Source organism: Phacochoerus africanus, chromosome 15 (genome assembly GCF_016906955.1).
Source record: "Phacochoerus africanus isolate WHEZ1 chromosome 15, ROS_Pafr_v1, whole genome shotgun sequence".
NCBI lineage: Eukaryota > Metazoa > Chordata > Mammalia > Artiodactyla > Suidae > Phacochoerus > Phacochoerus africanus.
The window spans coordinates 114,890,809-114,903,343 of record NC_062558.1 but is presented as its reverse complement, the minus strand read 5'-3'; the positions used below and the strand labels follow the sequence as shown (position 1 = coordinate 114,903,343).

The following is a 12,535-nucleotide window of genomic DNA, read 5'->3' as shown; positions in this document are numbered from 1 at the left end:
TGTGAGATGAGCCAGCCAGGGATTGTTAATCTCCCCTCAGGCCTTAAACCTGAGGCAGAGAGCTGGTCTCCGACACCCCGAGTTCAAGCAGTGGCGTTGAGGGGTGCGGAGAAGTCTTGTTGCTGTAATGAAGTCACGGCCCCCAGAGCCCCAGTGATCCAGAGCTTGGAGCTGCCCCTGTTCTCAGGGGCCCTTCTGGACCTTGGGCCGCCTGGCCCTTAGGGACTTGGACTGGGCTTGTGCCATGTGTCTGGGCAGAGTTGGGCCAGGGGTCAGAGGCTTGCCTCTAGCCTTCGTCTTACTGGACAATGGCAGAAAAGCCTGGCGAGCAGTATTCTCAGCTGTTAGGTGGTGTCAGAGAGAGGGGTGGGATTTCCAGAAGGCTGTTCTAGAAGCCCCCTCACTTCTAAGACTGACCCTTCTCTCCCAGCCCAAACCTGTCTGCAGAGATGAGGCTCAGGGTTGGGGGACAAAGCAGAGGGGTCAGAGGTCAGGGAGGGAGCACTGGGCCAGCCCCTCCACACATGGCTGTAGACAGAGTAGGGGAGGTGAACATCCTGAGGATGAGGGTGCAGGGGTGCATGTGCAGAGAAGGGAGCCGGCAGAGGACCCCTTGCCTTTCCCAAGCCCCTTGCAGTCATCCTTCTGGTGCTGCCTGTGACGAGGGCCTCGGCCTGAGCTAATCACTGGGCTCCTGTCCCTTTTTCCCCTCTGCACAAGCCAGTGAGCCAAAGCCCGCTTGGCCCACAACAATACATTTTATTCACCACACGTATAGCCTGGCTGCCCGAGGGCCTATGGAGAAGCCGGCAGGCTGAGGCCGGCCTGGGAAGAATCCGTTGTGAGGGACTGAAGGGACCTTGGTGGGACGCCCAAGATCTGGGAGGTCATGGAGAGCGTGGGGAGCCTGGGGTGGGGGCCACGTAGAGCTCGGCTTCTCAGGATGAGCCCAGCTATTTGGAGACAGAGGCTGAGGGGAGGCAGTGTGGGCCGGGGGAAACCAGCCAGACTGGGGGTCCAGGGCTGCAGTCTTGGGCAGGTTGCCAGGTCTCTCTGGGCCTTGGTTTCCCTGTCCGGGTGGAATGTTGGCGAGTTGAGTGAGACAGGAAGCTCCAAGGTAAGGGGCCTGGCGTGGGGGATCCTTGTAGATAAGGGGCCTGGGGCTGCTTCAGCTGGCATCCACCCAGAAGTGGGCCCAGGGGTTCTGACAGGCGCCTGTGGTCCTTGTCCTGACCTGCCTGCTGATTTTGAGGCTTCAGAGGCACCTAAACCCTTCCTTCCCTCCCCAAATCTCCCGTTTCCTGTTTGCTTTATAAACACTGTCTACGGTTTACACAGGGGATTAACCCTGTCACCTCATCCTATGCTCGGAACAACCTCACCAAGTAGGTACTGTTATGGTTACTGTTTACGGCTAAGGAAGCTAAAGTTCAGAGAGGTTAAGTGTCCTCTGCAGGGTCACAGAGCTCATGAGGGCAAAGCAGGACTGGATGTTAGACTCTACTGTGATGCTTATGCTTTTGCATCGTGACTCTCAGGCAATTATTGCATCCAGTGCCATGACCTAAGACACCAGTGCCTGTCTTACCCTCCTCAGAGGCAACTTGTCTAAAGCACCTGGTCTGCTTGGGGAGCAGTACCCCACAAGAAAACACAATGCAGGACAGGAGCAAGCACTATGGCCGAGCATCAGGTGGCTCCTGGGGGGGCAGAGATGGTTGGGTAGAGGTGGGGCTGATAGAAGGGAAGCCATGCCAAGCAGGGGGAAGAGCGAAAGCACAGGCTTGGACATAAGAACAGTGTGCCTGGCACATACTAGGTGCTCGATACATGTGTGCCAAATAAATGAATGTCGCCTGGATCTGAGGGGTTGTGTGTCAGGAAAGACTGAGCTTGCATTTGGCCTTTCTTCGATAGACAGCAGGGACCCACTGAAGGTGTTGGAGCAGTGGACAGTCTTGGCTAAAGGCTCATTTAGAAGTTAAAGTTGGGAGTTCCTACTGTGGCTCAGCAGCAACAAACCCAACCAGTATCCATAGGATGTAGGGTTGATCCCTGGCCCTGTTCAGTGTGGTTAAGGATCTGGTGTTGCCGTGTGCTGTGGTGAAGCTTGCAGACTTGGCTCGGATCTGGCGTTGCTGTGGCTATGGTGTAGGCCAGCAGCTGCAACTCCCATTCGACCCCTAGCCTGGGAATTTCCATATGCTGTGGGTGCGGCTCTAAAAAGACCAAAAAAAAAAAAAAAAAAGAAAAAATAGAAGTTGAAGTTGGCAGCCAGATCAGGCATCAGGCAGGAGCCAGGGGTCCATCCAGATGGTGGTCAGAGGGCTGCAGGTGTGAGGCAAGGGTGTGGCAGGACTCTGGGGACCTGCCAGTGCCCCAGCAGATCCAGCCAGGGGCTGTCTGAAAAAGGCACAAAGGCCCACCCCTGGATGTGACCCTTAGCAAATCCCTTTCCAACCTGGGAGGGGCTATCCTCCCAAAGGGGTCTTCCCCTTCTCCAGGCCGCTGCCAAGCCCTTCCTATCTGAAGACAGGACGCTCCCTCCACTGCATCTCCCCCTCCCTTGCGCCGGCTCCCTCAGCCCCCAATTTTCCAGGCCTTGGCTGGGAGGGGATCCAGAGCAGCCTCTGTGGGATGACATCACCCCCCAGCCCTGCTGCCGAGCGGTTTCTCATCTGGATACCTGCTCCCAGCTCACGCCCGCCTGGGCAGCCCTGGGCAGGCAACACCCTAAGAGGCTGATGCCAGAGTGAGTGAGCAGGGAGCCTGTGCATGCTGGGGGAGGGGAGAGCAGCCTGTGTGCCACTGCCTATCTTTGGTGCTCTGGAATGAGAACATTTTCTTAACTTCTACCTGTGTCCTCAAGCATCAGTCTTAAGAAAGCTTGGGCCAGTTTTCCAAAGGGTGGGGCAGGGGGGCCCACAGTGTGTGGATTTTTCCCCTTTGAAATCTTGCCTCATATTTCCTTGGCTTGCATTAAAATGAGCCGCTGTCTCTCCATTCCTCAGCACCCAGCTTGTCCTCTCTAGCAGCTTTTGGCACCCCCTCCTCCCTGCCTCTGTCTCCCCATCCCCCGTTTCTGCCTTCCAGAGTTGAGTTGTCTAGTTTTCCAGAATTTCAGAGGTGGGGTCCCGCCTGGTTTATCTGTATTGGCTCAAAGCAAGCCATTAAATCACTTCATTCTGTAATCTGCCCATTCATTCATTTGTTTCGCGAACAGTTTACACAATGCCTGCCCCAGTGGGCACCGTGGTCTGGTCAGTCAGTAGATGCCATGGGAGTCCATGAGAATCTTGCCCTCCAGTCTTTATTAAGCACCGACTCTTTGCTAGCTGTGTGTGGGGTGGGACAAGGCAGGGACTTAGTCTGCCTGTGCGTGAAATGGGGCTCTACCCAGGGCCCAGGTGTAGGGTTGTTCTGAGCCTAAGCTGAGATGTGGTTGGCGCTGCCACCCTGGGGGAGCATCATCTGGCCTTGCTTAGGATTTGAAAGCTCTCTAAAGCTGGACAACTCCTGTCTTTTGTTGGTAACCTGAGTTTTCCTTTGCTACACACTGGAAAGGGAGCCCCTGTGTCCCACAGGGCAGGAGCTGGCCCTTTTTATACTGGGTGCACCTGAGAAGTAGCCTTGGCCGCAGAAGCACTGCCATACCCCCACTTGACCACCACCCCCCAGGCCTCGGGACGCAGTGGGAGGTGGTCCCTGACAGCTCCGTACCCAGCGCTGCCTCTGTTCAGCTGGCAGGGACAGGCCCGGATGCTGGCCCCATCTGAGTGCAGAGCCAGGCCGGCCCTGCTGCCCAGCTGTTGGTTGCATTTCAGCCTGAAATACAATCCTAGCTTTGGAGGGGCTGCCTGGGGCCGTGCGTATGTGTATCCATGTGGCAGAATCCCTCCTGGGTCTCCAGAGGGCAGAGCTGGGGCTGTAGGGTCCACACGTCCTGGGAGAAAACTGCCAGGAGCTTCCATGGGTTTTTTTCCCCTCTGTTGCCCCTACCCTAGGTTGGATGAAGCCTCAACCACAGAAAGTTCCAAAGATCTAGGCAGTGCTTCTCAGCCTGGCTATATGCGAATCACAGGAGAAGAGGGGTATCTAAAAAATACCAGTGAAAGCTGCCTCACTGGGGGTACAGCTCAGGCACCAGTGGTCTTTAAAAGCTACCCAGGTTGTCTTGTGGGACAAAGTTGAGGATCATTGTGCTGGGAGAATATGGGATGTCTGGAAACAGAGATCAGAGGCAGTTCTGTAATGGAAAGAGAGATGAGCTTGAACCTCAAACACTGTGAATTTGCTTCTTGCCAAAGCAGCTGTGTGAGCTGGGGCAAGCCTCTTGTCCTCTCTGGGCCTCTGGTGTCTTTTGGGAAAAGTAAGAAGATTGTTGTGAGGATAAAATGGGATGGTGTACATGCCTGGCGTAGAACGTTTGCCAAGTTAGACTCAGGCATGTAGGGAATGTAGCTGCAGGCTGGAGCACGCAGGGGGCCGTGTGGTGCCTGGGACCCTCCCAGCCGTTTCTGTAGCCAGGCAGGCAGTGTGAAGCCCCTAGCCTTTCAGGAGATAGGTAGATGTGTACGGTGGTGCCACATAGGTTTAGATGTGTACTAGAAATGCCCTTTGCAAGGGAGCCTGGGGCGGGGGTGGGGGTGGTGTCTGGGAAGGCTTCCTGTAGGAGGTGACTGGTGGGTCCCTGGTTCATGGATCCTTTCAGCTCCTAACGGGTCATGTGTTGTCTTAGGTGCTTTGTCTCCACTGCACCCTAGTGATGGTAATAGGCTCAGAGAAGTTTAAGACTGGGTGCCCATCTCTAGTGCCACACAGTCAGCAAACGAAGGTGGGCATCCAGTCTGTCCATCTTCCAGCCCAGTGTTTACTAATGGAATGTTGCCCTGGTCCAGTGGCTGAAGAGGACAGAGAAGTTGCTTGCTCCTGGGAACCTCTGGCTTCCTCCTGCTCAGCCCCACCTTTTGACCCCTCAGGCGCCTCAAACTGCCAGGAGAGAGTGGCTGGAGACTTTCTGGAGCCTGACCACAAGCCCTAGCAGAGCTTAGAGGCAGAGGGAGGCTGAGTCGGTCTCCATGTGGCCGGAGCTGGCGGCCAGGCTGGATGATGCCCCATCGGGAAGTAGGGCTGGGCTGCTGACCTGAGGCTGGTCCCCAGGCACCAGGCCCTTGTGCTTGGTGGCAGCGCCTTGGTCAGCCCAAGGGGCAGGAGCAGAGCCGAACTTGAGGAAGAGTTGGCGGGGGGTGGGCTGGGCTCTCCGGCGCTGGCGCTGGGACTTTCTTCTTGGGTTTCAAGTAAACAGTCTCGGCCCTCCTCCCCTCCCCTGCCTCCACCCCCGGCTCCTCATTCGATGGGTCTCATGTGTTTCTATTTAAGGGCTGCGAGTAAACCCCAGTGATTGGCGGCCTCAAACCCTCTTGACTTCTCGCCTGGGCCCGGCCTGAGCCGTCCTCTCCCGCTCTCTCCCTCTCCCTCCCGAGGGGAGGACTGCTGACTCTCTTTCTCCGGGTTTACAGGGGTTGGGGGAGAGGCCCTGGTCCCCCTCCTCCTCGCCTGGCCTGTCCTCTCTCCTCTGCTCTGGCCTCAGCCCCCATGGGCCCGCCTGCCCACTGGCCCTCGGCCCTCCCCTCGCACCCCTGCAGCCGAGGGGTCCAGAGAACCCACGTCTGGCCCAGGCCTCTCCTCCGACTCCCTCTCCCTAGTGCCGGGCTGTGACTAACTCACCACGGCCGCAGGCTCTTTCCTCTGAGCTCCTTGGGCTTCTGTCTCATCTCTGCCTCTCTCCCACCCTCCCCACCCCCTCCACTGTCCCCTGGCTCCCCATGTCCCCCGGTCCCCGCGGCACAGCGGGCCGGTGTGGGGCCCTGCTATATGGCCTGTCCTTGGGGCCCGGCGAGCTGCGAGCCCTGGCTGCGGGCGGCCCCTCCGAGTGGCGCTGGCGACCGAGCAGCCTCCCCCGAGGCCGATGGACAGGGGGCGCCCCGGCCGTGGGGCCATGGCCGGCCGCTGGCTCACCGCATGCTTTCTGCCCTCGCCAGGTGCCGACACCAACGCCGAGCCCATGATCCTGGAACAGTACGTGGTGGTGTCCAACTATAAGAAGCAGGAGAATTCGGAGCTGAGCCTCCAGGCCGGGGAGGTGGTGGATGTCATCGAGAAGAACGAGAGCGGTGAGTGCTCGGCGGGCGGCCGGCCACTCAGGGTTTCAGCCGGACTGGTTTTTGTTCCTGCCTCCTCCCCCACCTCTGCAGCTATACGTTATTTCCATCTGGCGGGGAGAGGGCCGAGGAGGCTGAAGTTTCCCCTGTTGGTTTGGGCTGCAGGCCAGAAGTTTGCCTGGTGGTGGAAGAATGTCTCCACCGCTCAGGGTAATTAACCAGCTTGTGTTAATGCAAGACCAGGGTGGCAGCCTGGGCACAACTGTCCAGCCCACGTTCGGGGTCCCTGTGCCCTCTGAGCCCCGGAGGAAAGTAACTCCCAGTCCAGGGGCACCTACAGCAGCTTCCCCCTTGGGGCCATATTCCGAGTCGGGGACGAGGCAGGGGTGGGAGGACCCGGCTGGCTGGTGTGGAAGGCAGGCCATGACGTCACTGTGGGGTCCAGGGTCCTCGGGCGGGTTGTCTGAGGAAAGGCCAGGCCTGTGGAGCTTGGCTGGTGTCTGGGCGGTGAGCTGACTGCCTCCTGCTGAGCTGAAGGCCGCCAGAACCTGGGAACAGGGCCCAGACGGGGGGATGAAGTCAGGTTCTGGGGCCAGGAGGGTCCTGCAGCAGCCACTCTGTCATTGGGAACCGAGGCTTTGTCTTGTCTGGAACCGGGCGGATGGCCGTCCAGGGGGCCATGGGTTCCTGGGTTCTCACCGAGTGGGCCCCGGTGCTTCTGGGCCCTTGGCGGCAGCACTCTCCCAGGTGGAGCGATGAGGGCCTGAGTCCATCAGTCTGAGGAACAGGCCTGTGCGACCCCTGCAGGGCCAGGGCTGACTCGGACGTCCATCCATCAGTTTGCTCATGGCCCGTGGGGGCTTGAGTTGATTCCTGGAGTGTCCTGCTTTGGTTTCGGTTTGCTGTGGGGCAGGCCCCCTGTGCATAGGAGCCTTTCTGGGCTGTGTTTGGAGGACACTCCCAAGGGGGAGGGGCCTCTTCTCCTTTTCCTGCCCCCATTCTGCTCCCTTCCAACATACTCAGCTCTGAAAGGAAGGCAGGCCAGAGGATGTCTGTGTGTGTTCTATAGACAGAATCACTGAGGCACGGAAAGATGGCGGGAACGTGAGTCACCTGAAAAACAGAACAGGACGGGGATGTTCCCGGGCCCCTGATTCCTGTGCCTGTGGGCAGCAGGTAGCTTGGAAATGCCAAGGAAATCCCAGCAGGCCTGGGGTGTCGGGGTGGTGGCTGAGCTCAGGCTCCTGCTGGAGGAGACTCAGGAACTGTGCTTTCTGAGGACAGGGCTGGGATGCCAACAGAGGCCTGACTCATGGCCCTCCTGGGTCCGGAGTCCTCACAGCTTGTTCCCCTCACAGGGTTCAGATGCTGCCCTTGTGCCTAGAATTATCATCACATGGCTGGCAGCTGCTGTCCCCACCCAGCAGAGCCATATCCCTAGCACAAGGCCTGGCCCCTTCACCCCAGGTGCCCGCACAGGTCTCCTTCCTGCACGGCTTGGCCTTCAGCCTCGGTCATGGTTCCAGCCCCACCTCCCCACCGCTAGAGAAGCTGCACCATCAGAGGGGCCTGGCTCTAGAAACCCTGGGCACCTCAAGAGCCAAAGGAGGTGCTCGCTAATGGTGGGGTCGGAGATACCCAGTGAAGAGAGAGATGTTTGTTTTGGGACTCGGCACCCGAGGAAGGTGTGCCTGCTTTCCATAGAGGATTAGGGCTGCTCAGAAGTCGAGTTCTGGCTTAGGGACCCTCCTGCCTTGTGTCACCAGCGCAGCTACATATCCTGGATGTACCAGCCACTGGCCTGGATGACAACACCCAGGAGACCCGACAGGAAGTCACCTGTTCTCAGACTCCGTCCCATCCCACACTCCGCACCCTGAGGACACTTGGAGTCCTGCCTAGGAGTGGAGGAAGGAGAGCCTTGACAAAGCGGGGGTTCTGTGACTGGCCTGGAAAGGTGTAAGGCAATCCCTCCCCTGAGGAGTCCCCTGTGGCTACGGGGGGAGGGGGCTCAGGTACCCTGATGCCCCAGAGCAGCCCAGCCTGGCACACCGACCCTCTGAGGGAGTGGCTGTTTCTGAAAGCAGGATTCTGCCTGCTGCCTACCCACGGGGTGGCTTCAAGTCACTTGATCCCTCTGGACCTCAGCTATCTCTCCTGTAAAGTGGAGACAGTGTAGTGGCTGCTTGGGAACAGGACCTGGAGCAGGTGATCCCACCCCCCACCCCCAAGCCCTCTCCCTGATCTGAACTCTGTGGCTGTGAGACTCCATGAGCCCTGGGGGTTGGGTAGACAGAGCCTTTCCACTTTTCTGGGGGTTTGTATCTTTGCCCTTGGTGGACACAGCTGCTCAGCAGCAGGCAGCATGCACAGGGGACCCCAGTGTGCTGTGTCCACCACCCAAACCCAGACTGTCTCCTGCCATCAGAAACCTCCAGATGCCTTCTGGAGTGTGCAACCAGCTTAACCAGAGAAACTAAGTGGGTGGAGGGAAGAAAAGAAGAGGGCCAATTGCAGATCCTCGGGAGGGTGGTTTCCCAGTTCAAGGAAGCAGGCTTCTGACGGTGGGGGAGGGGAGGTGTGTTGTGCATCCTACAAACTGGCTTTGGAAGGAGTGGTGAGTGAAGCTTTTGAACTCTGGAACAAAGACCTAATTGTGATGCCTTTGACCTTGGGACATGGTGGGCGTGTTGAGGCATTTCCACTCAGATTGTTGGGGCAGCAGCCCCAGTTAGTACCACCCTGCTTCCTGGGGTCTTGCCTTGCCCACTGGGAGCCAGTACTCTGCCTGTGTCCCCGTCTCACTCAGCTTAAAGTCCCTCGAGTAGAGTGTCCATAGAGGGACCAGCCACCTCTGGCTCTGCTTGCTCACCAGAGCCCTCTGGCAGAGATCACAGCCAGCAAGGGATTTGGAAGTGTGGTTGTGCCAGCACTCTGTAATCTCTTTAGTCTAGGGAGAGATGTGTCTGAAAGGCAGTCCACTCAGTAACACCAGGTCCAGGCCATGCCCCTTCATATGCATCATTTTACTGGAATCATGGATCGACCCCACACAGTGGAAGGTCCTTTAACCATTTTGTGGCTGAAGTAGCAGGCTAAGAGGTTAAGTCAGTTCCCTAGCTAGAGTGCCAACAGCTAAGAGCTCTCTGTTCTACAGAGGAAGTATTGCCATGGGTAGATGAGAACGGACTGATCCTTGGAGGGATGTTACTGAGCTGGTGATGCTGGGGCTCGGGGACAGACATGGGCTAGTTGAGATGACCTCAGGGTTCCCTGGAACATTGTTGCAGGATGGCTGTGCCCCTCCCTCCAGCATGCTGCTTGTAGATAGTGGGAATTCTTGTTACTTTGGACTTGGAAATAAGCCACAACTAAAAGAGTCTGAGGAGGGCAATGCACATCCATCACCAAGGACAAACTATTCCAAGGGACGTAAGTGGGCAGAAGTCAAAGACACCACGGTGATGGGACTTGAGTTGCTCCAGGGAGAGTGTTCTTGATCAAACAGTATGGCTGGGGCCCAGCCAGAAAAGGTCTCTCTCTCCAGTGATCAACAGGGACAAATCTAGCAGAAAGACTCAATGGCTTTGTTAGCATTGCCAAATACTGTTGCCTTTGAAAACCCCTCCACCCTTGATATAAACAGCAATGCCTGAGATGCCACCTTTGTAGGACATTCTTAAGCCTCAAAGACCACATTGGCTTTACCTTCCAGCAGGCAAAATCTGTCTAACTTCTGGCAGAGCAGTGATGACAAAGTCCCAGATGCTCTGATTTCTGTGTTGAGCAAAGCTGCCTCCAACTTTCCAGGATGGTTTCCTTCTCTCAGGACCAGGGGCCAGGAGAGGGTGTGGGAATATGAGTCAGAAGATGCTCATTCTTTTCCTCCCCCAGCTTTCCTTCTCTGAGTCTTTGTTTCTTTCCTGGCACTAGTGTGATAACACCTGGAATTCTTATACTTCCTTGGAGCTACATAGCTGCAGGACTAATGTAAAAGCATTGTATTGGCAAGGAATTTGGAGCTCTTGGTCCATCCAGGTGAGAAGTTGTACAAGTGAGAAAACTAAGCCTTGGGAAATTTGAGAATCTTTGGTCCCCTTCAGAGTCAGTGCTTTCATCCCATTTGAGTTGTTGAGCTGAGGACAGACATCCAACTCAGACTTTTCAAGAGACTATTGAAAGGATTCTGGAAAGTCTCACCAGAACCCAAGGGTGGGAAATGCATCCCAGCCTCACAAGGACTGGGAACCAGAAAGCTGGCATGGGATAAAGCAACTACTCTTCTCTCTCTCTTGGGTACCATGTGGATTGGAAGCCCAGCTGTGATCTTGTCCTAACTGCAGACCAGCCTCCCTTCTCTTCTTCCTGTTCATTGGTTCACCTGCTGCTGGTTGGTCAGGACCAAACTTTTCAGTCAGGATAACCACCAGCAACTGACAGTGGTCCCTGGTTTTCTGAGTTTAGAATTTGATGTTTGAATCTGATTGGTTCCTGGCTAGCCAGTGGATTGGCAGACTGTAGATCAGGTGTCCAACCCTGGGCCAATCAGCTATGTCCAGGGAAAGAGTCATGAGGTATAAAGATGCTGCCTGGCCAACCTCTTCAGTGGCTATTGGAGCACAGATTTTAAAGAAAGGAGAAATAGGGGGCATAAGGTATCCGAAAAGATGTCGGCTGCATCTGCTTTACTTATGTAGCAGCCGTGTGTAGTGGAAAGAGCAAAGAATCAGGAAACTGAATATTAGGTTTGAGATCTAATGCTACCCAACAGTGTGATGTAAGCAGGAATCTATTTCCCCATGAGTATAAGAGAACAGTGATACTATTACATGGGTTTGCTTTTTTTTCCCCCCAATTAGAAGTAACTGTTTATTACTTGACAAATATCTTTATCAATAAGACAAACTAGTAAGCTTTCCTCTCAAATTTGTGTTAATCATAATGAATATTTTGTGTTGTCAAAAAGGATGCATTCTTGGGAGTTCCCCTTGTGGCTTAGTGGTTAATGAATCCGACTAGGAACCATGAGGTTGTGAGTTCGATCCCTGGCCTTGCTCAGTGGATTAAGGATCCGGCATCGCCATGAGCTGTGGTGTAGGTTGCAGACGCAACTCGGATCCTGCATTGCTGTAGCTCTGGCGTAGGCTGGCAGCTACAGCTCCAGTTAGACCCCTGGCCCGGGAACCTCCATATGCCACAGGAGCGGCCCTAGAAAAGGCAAAAAGACGAAAGAAAAAAAAAAAAAGATGCATTCTTCAGCCATATATCTTGTGAGTTGGAATCTTCTCAGCATTGAAGATACACCTATTCTGTTACTTAGCTATTGTTTCATGAACATTGTTGTAACTGGTTTCCCCTGAACTTTTTGTGAGTGAGAAATATACTATATATACTTTTCACTTATTCACTCATTCATTCATTTAACAATTCTTGAATATCTCTTGTCCCGGGCCCTGTGCTGACAGGTACATACCCATAATATTCCCTTTATGGAGCTTAATTTCTAATTGACGTGACATGCTGAGTGCTTAATGAGTGGCCTGCATTGTGAGACTAGAATAGCTCTGCAGTCTTTCTGATATCTTAAATGGACTTCTGTATATCTTCTACGTCTTTTACTTAGGTTATGTGCTTACTAAGGAACCAGCTGATTGGTTAAGCAATATCCCGGTAAAGACGGGATAGGCTCTTTCTAGAAAGGTAGGTTTATTGCAGTCTGCATTAAGTGAACTAACACTCTTAACCCTGTAACAGCCTTTTAGGGTGTGGTTCTGATGAGCCAGTCCCCATTTGGATGTGGTGACTGGTGCCCATGAGGTCCTGTCCCTGCTGACAGAAAGCCTCGGTCTCAGCTCTTCTAAGTACAGCACCTCTATGTTCTGTTCTGTCCGCCTAATCAGCAGTTCCAAAGTCCATCCTGGTCCAAGACTGTCTCTGGCGTGCAGTTGTTACCCAGTTCATGAAGCTGGCTAGAAGGCAAAGGGCCAAGAAGCATAAATCCAGGAACAGAAGTGAGCATCCTAGTCCTGCCTTGGGCCCTTCAGGCCAGCTTTTAGCCACCCAGGAGAGAGATGGCTTTGAAAATGAGATTGCCCGGTAGTCTAGCAATGAAAAATCTGGGTTCAACTTGGATAAACCTGGGTTTAATCTTGATTTGGCACTTACTAGTGGTGACCCTGGGGAGTTACTTGAACTCTAAGCATCAGTTTCCTTACCTTCGTTTATTGCAAAATGGCAATAATTGTACCTACAGCTATAGGGTCAGTATGTGCTGGTTTGAGAGGAATTCAGTGCTTAGTGCAGGGCCTGGCACCGGAAGCGCTCAGCACATGAGAAGTTGCAGGTAAGACTGTTGAACTGGGGCAGCTCTGCCA

General features: G+C 54.9%; 1 protein-coding gene across 3 annotated transcripts in view; it reads left to right on the top strand.

The window, feature by feature from the left end:
• Positions 1–12,535, top strand: part of SH3PXD2A (SH3 and PX domains 2A) — a 261,253-nt gene that overhangs the window by 195,239 nt on the left and 53,479 nt on the right. For all 3 annotated transcript variants that reach the window (XM_047761959.1, XM_047761957.1, XM_047761958.1), the window contains one exon: positions 6,042–6,173. In XM_047761959.1, coding sequence (XP_047617915.1) covers positions 6,042–6,173 — 132 coding nt within the window. The remainder of the gene's footprint in view (positions 1–6,041; positions 6,174–12,535) is intronic.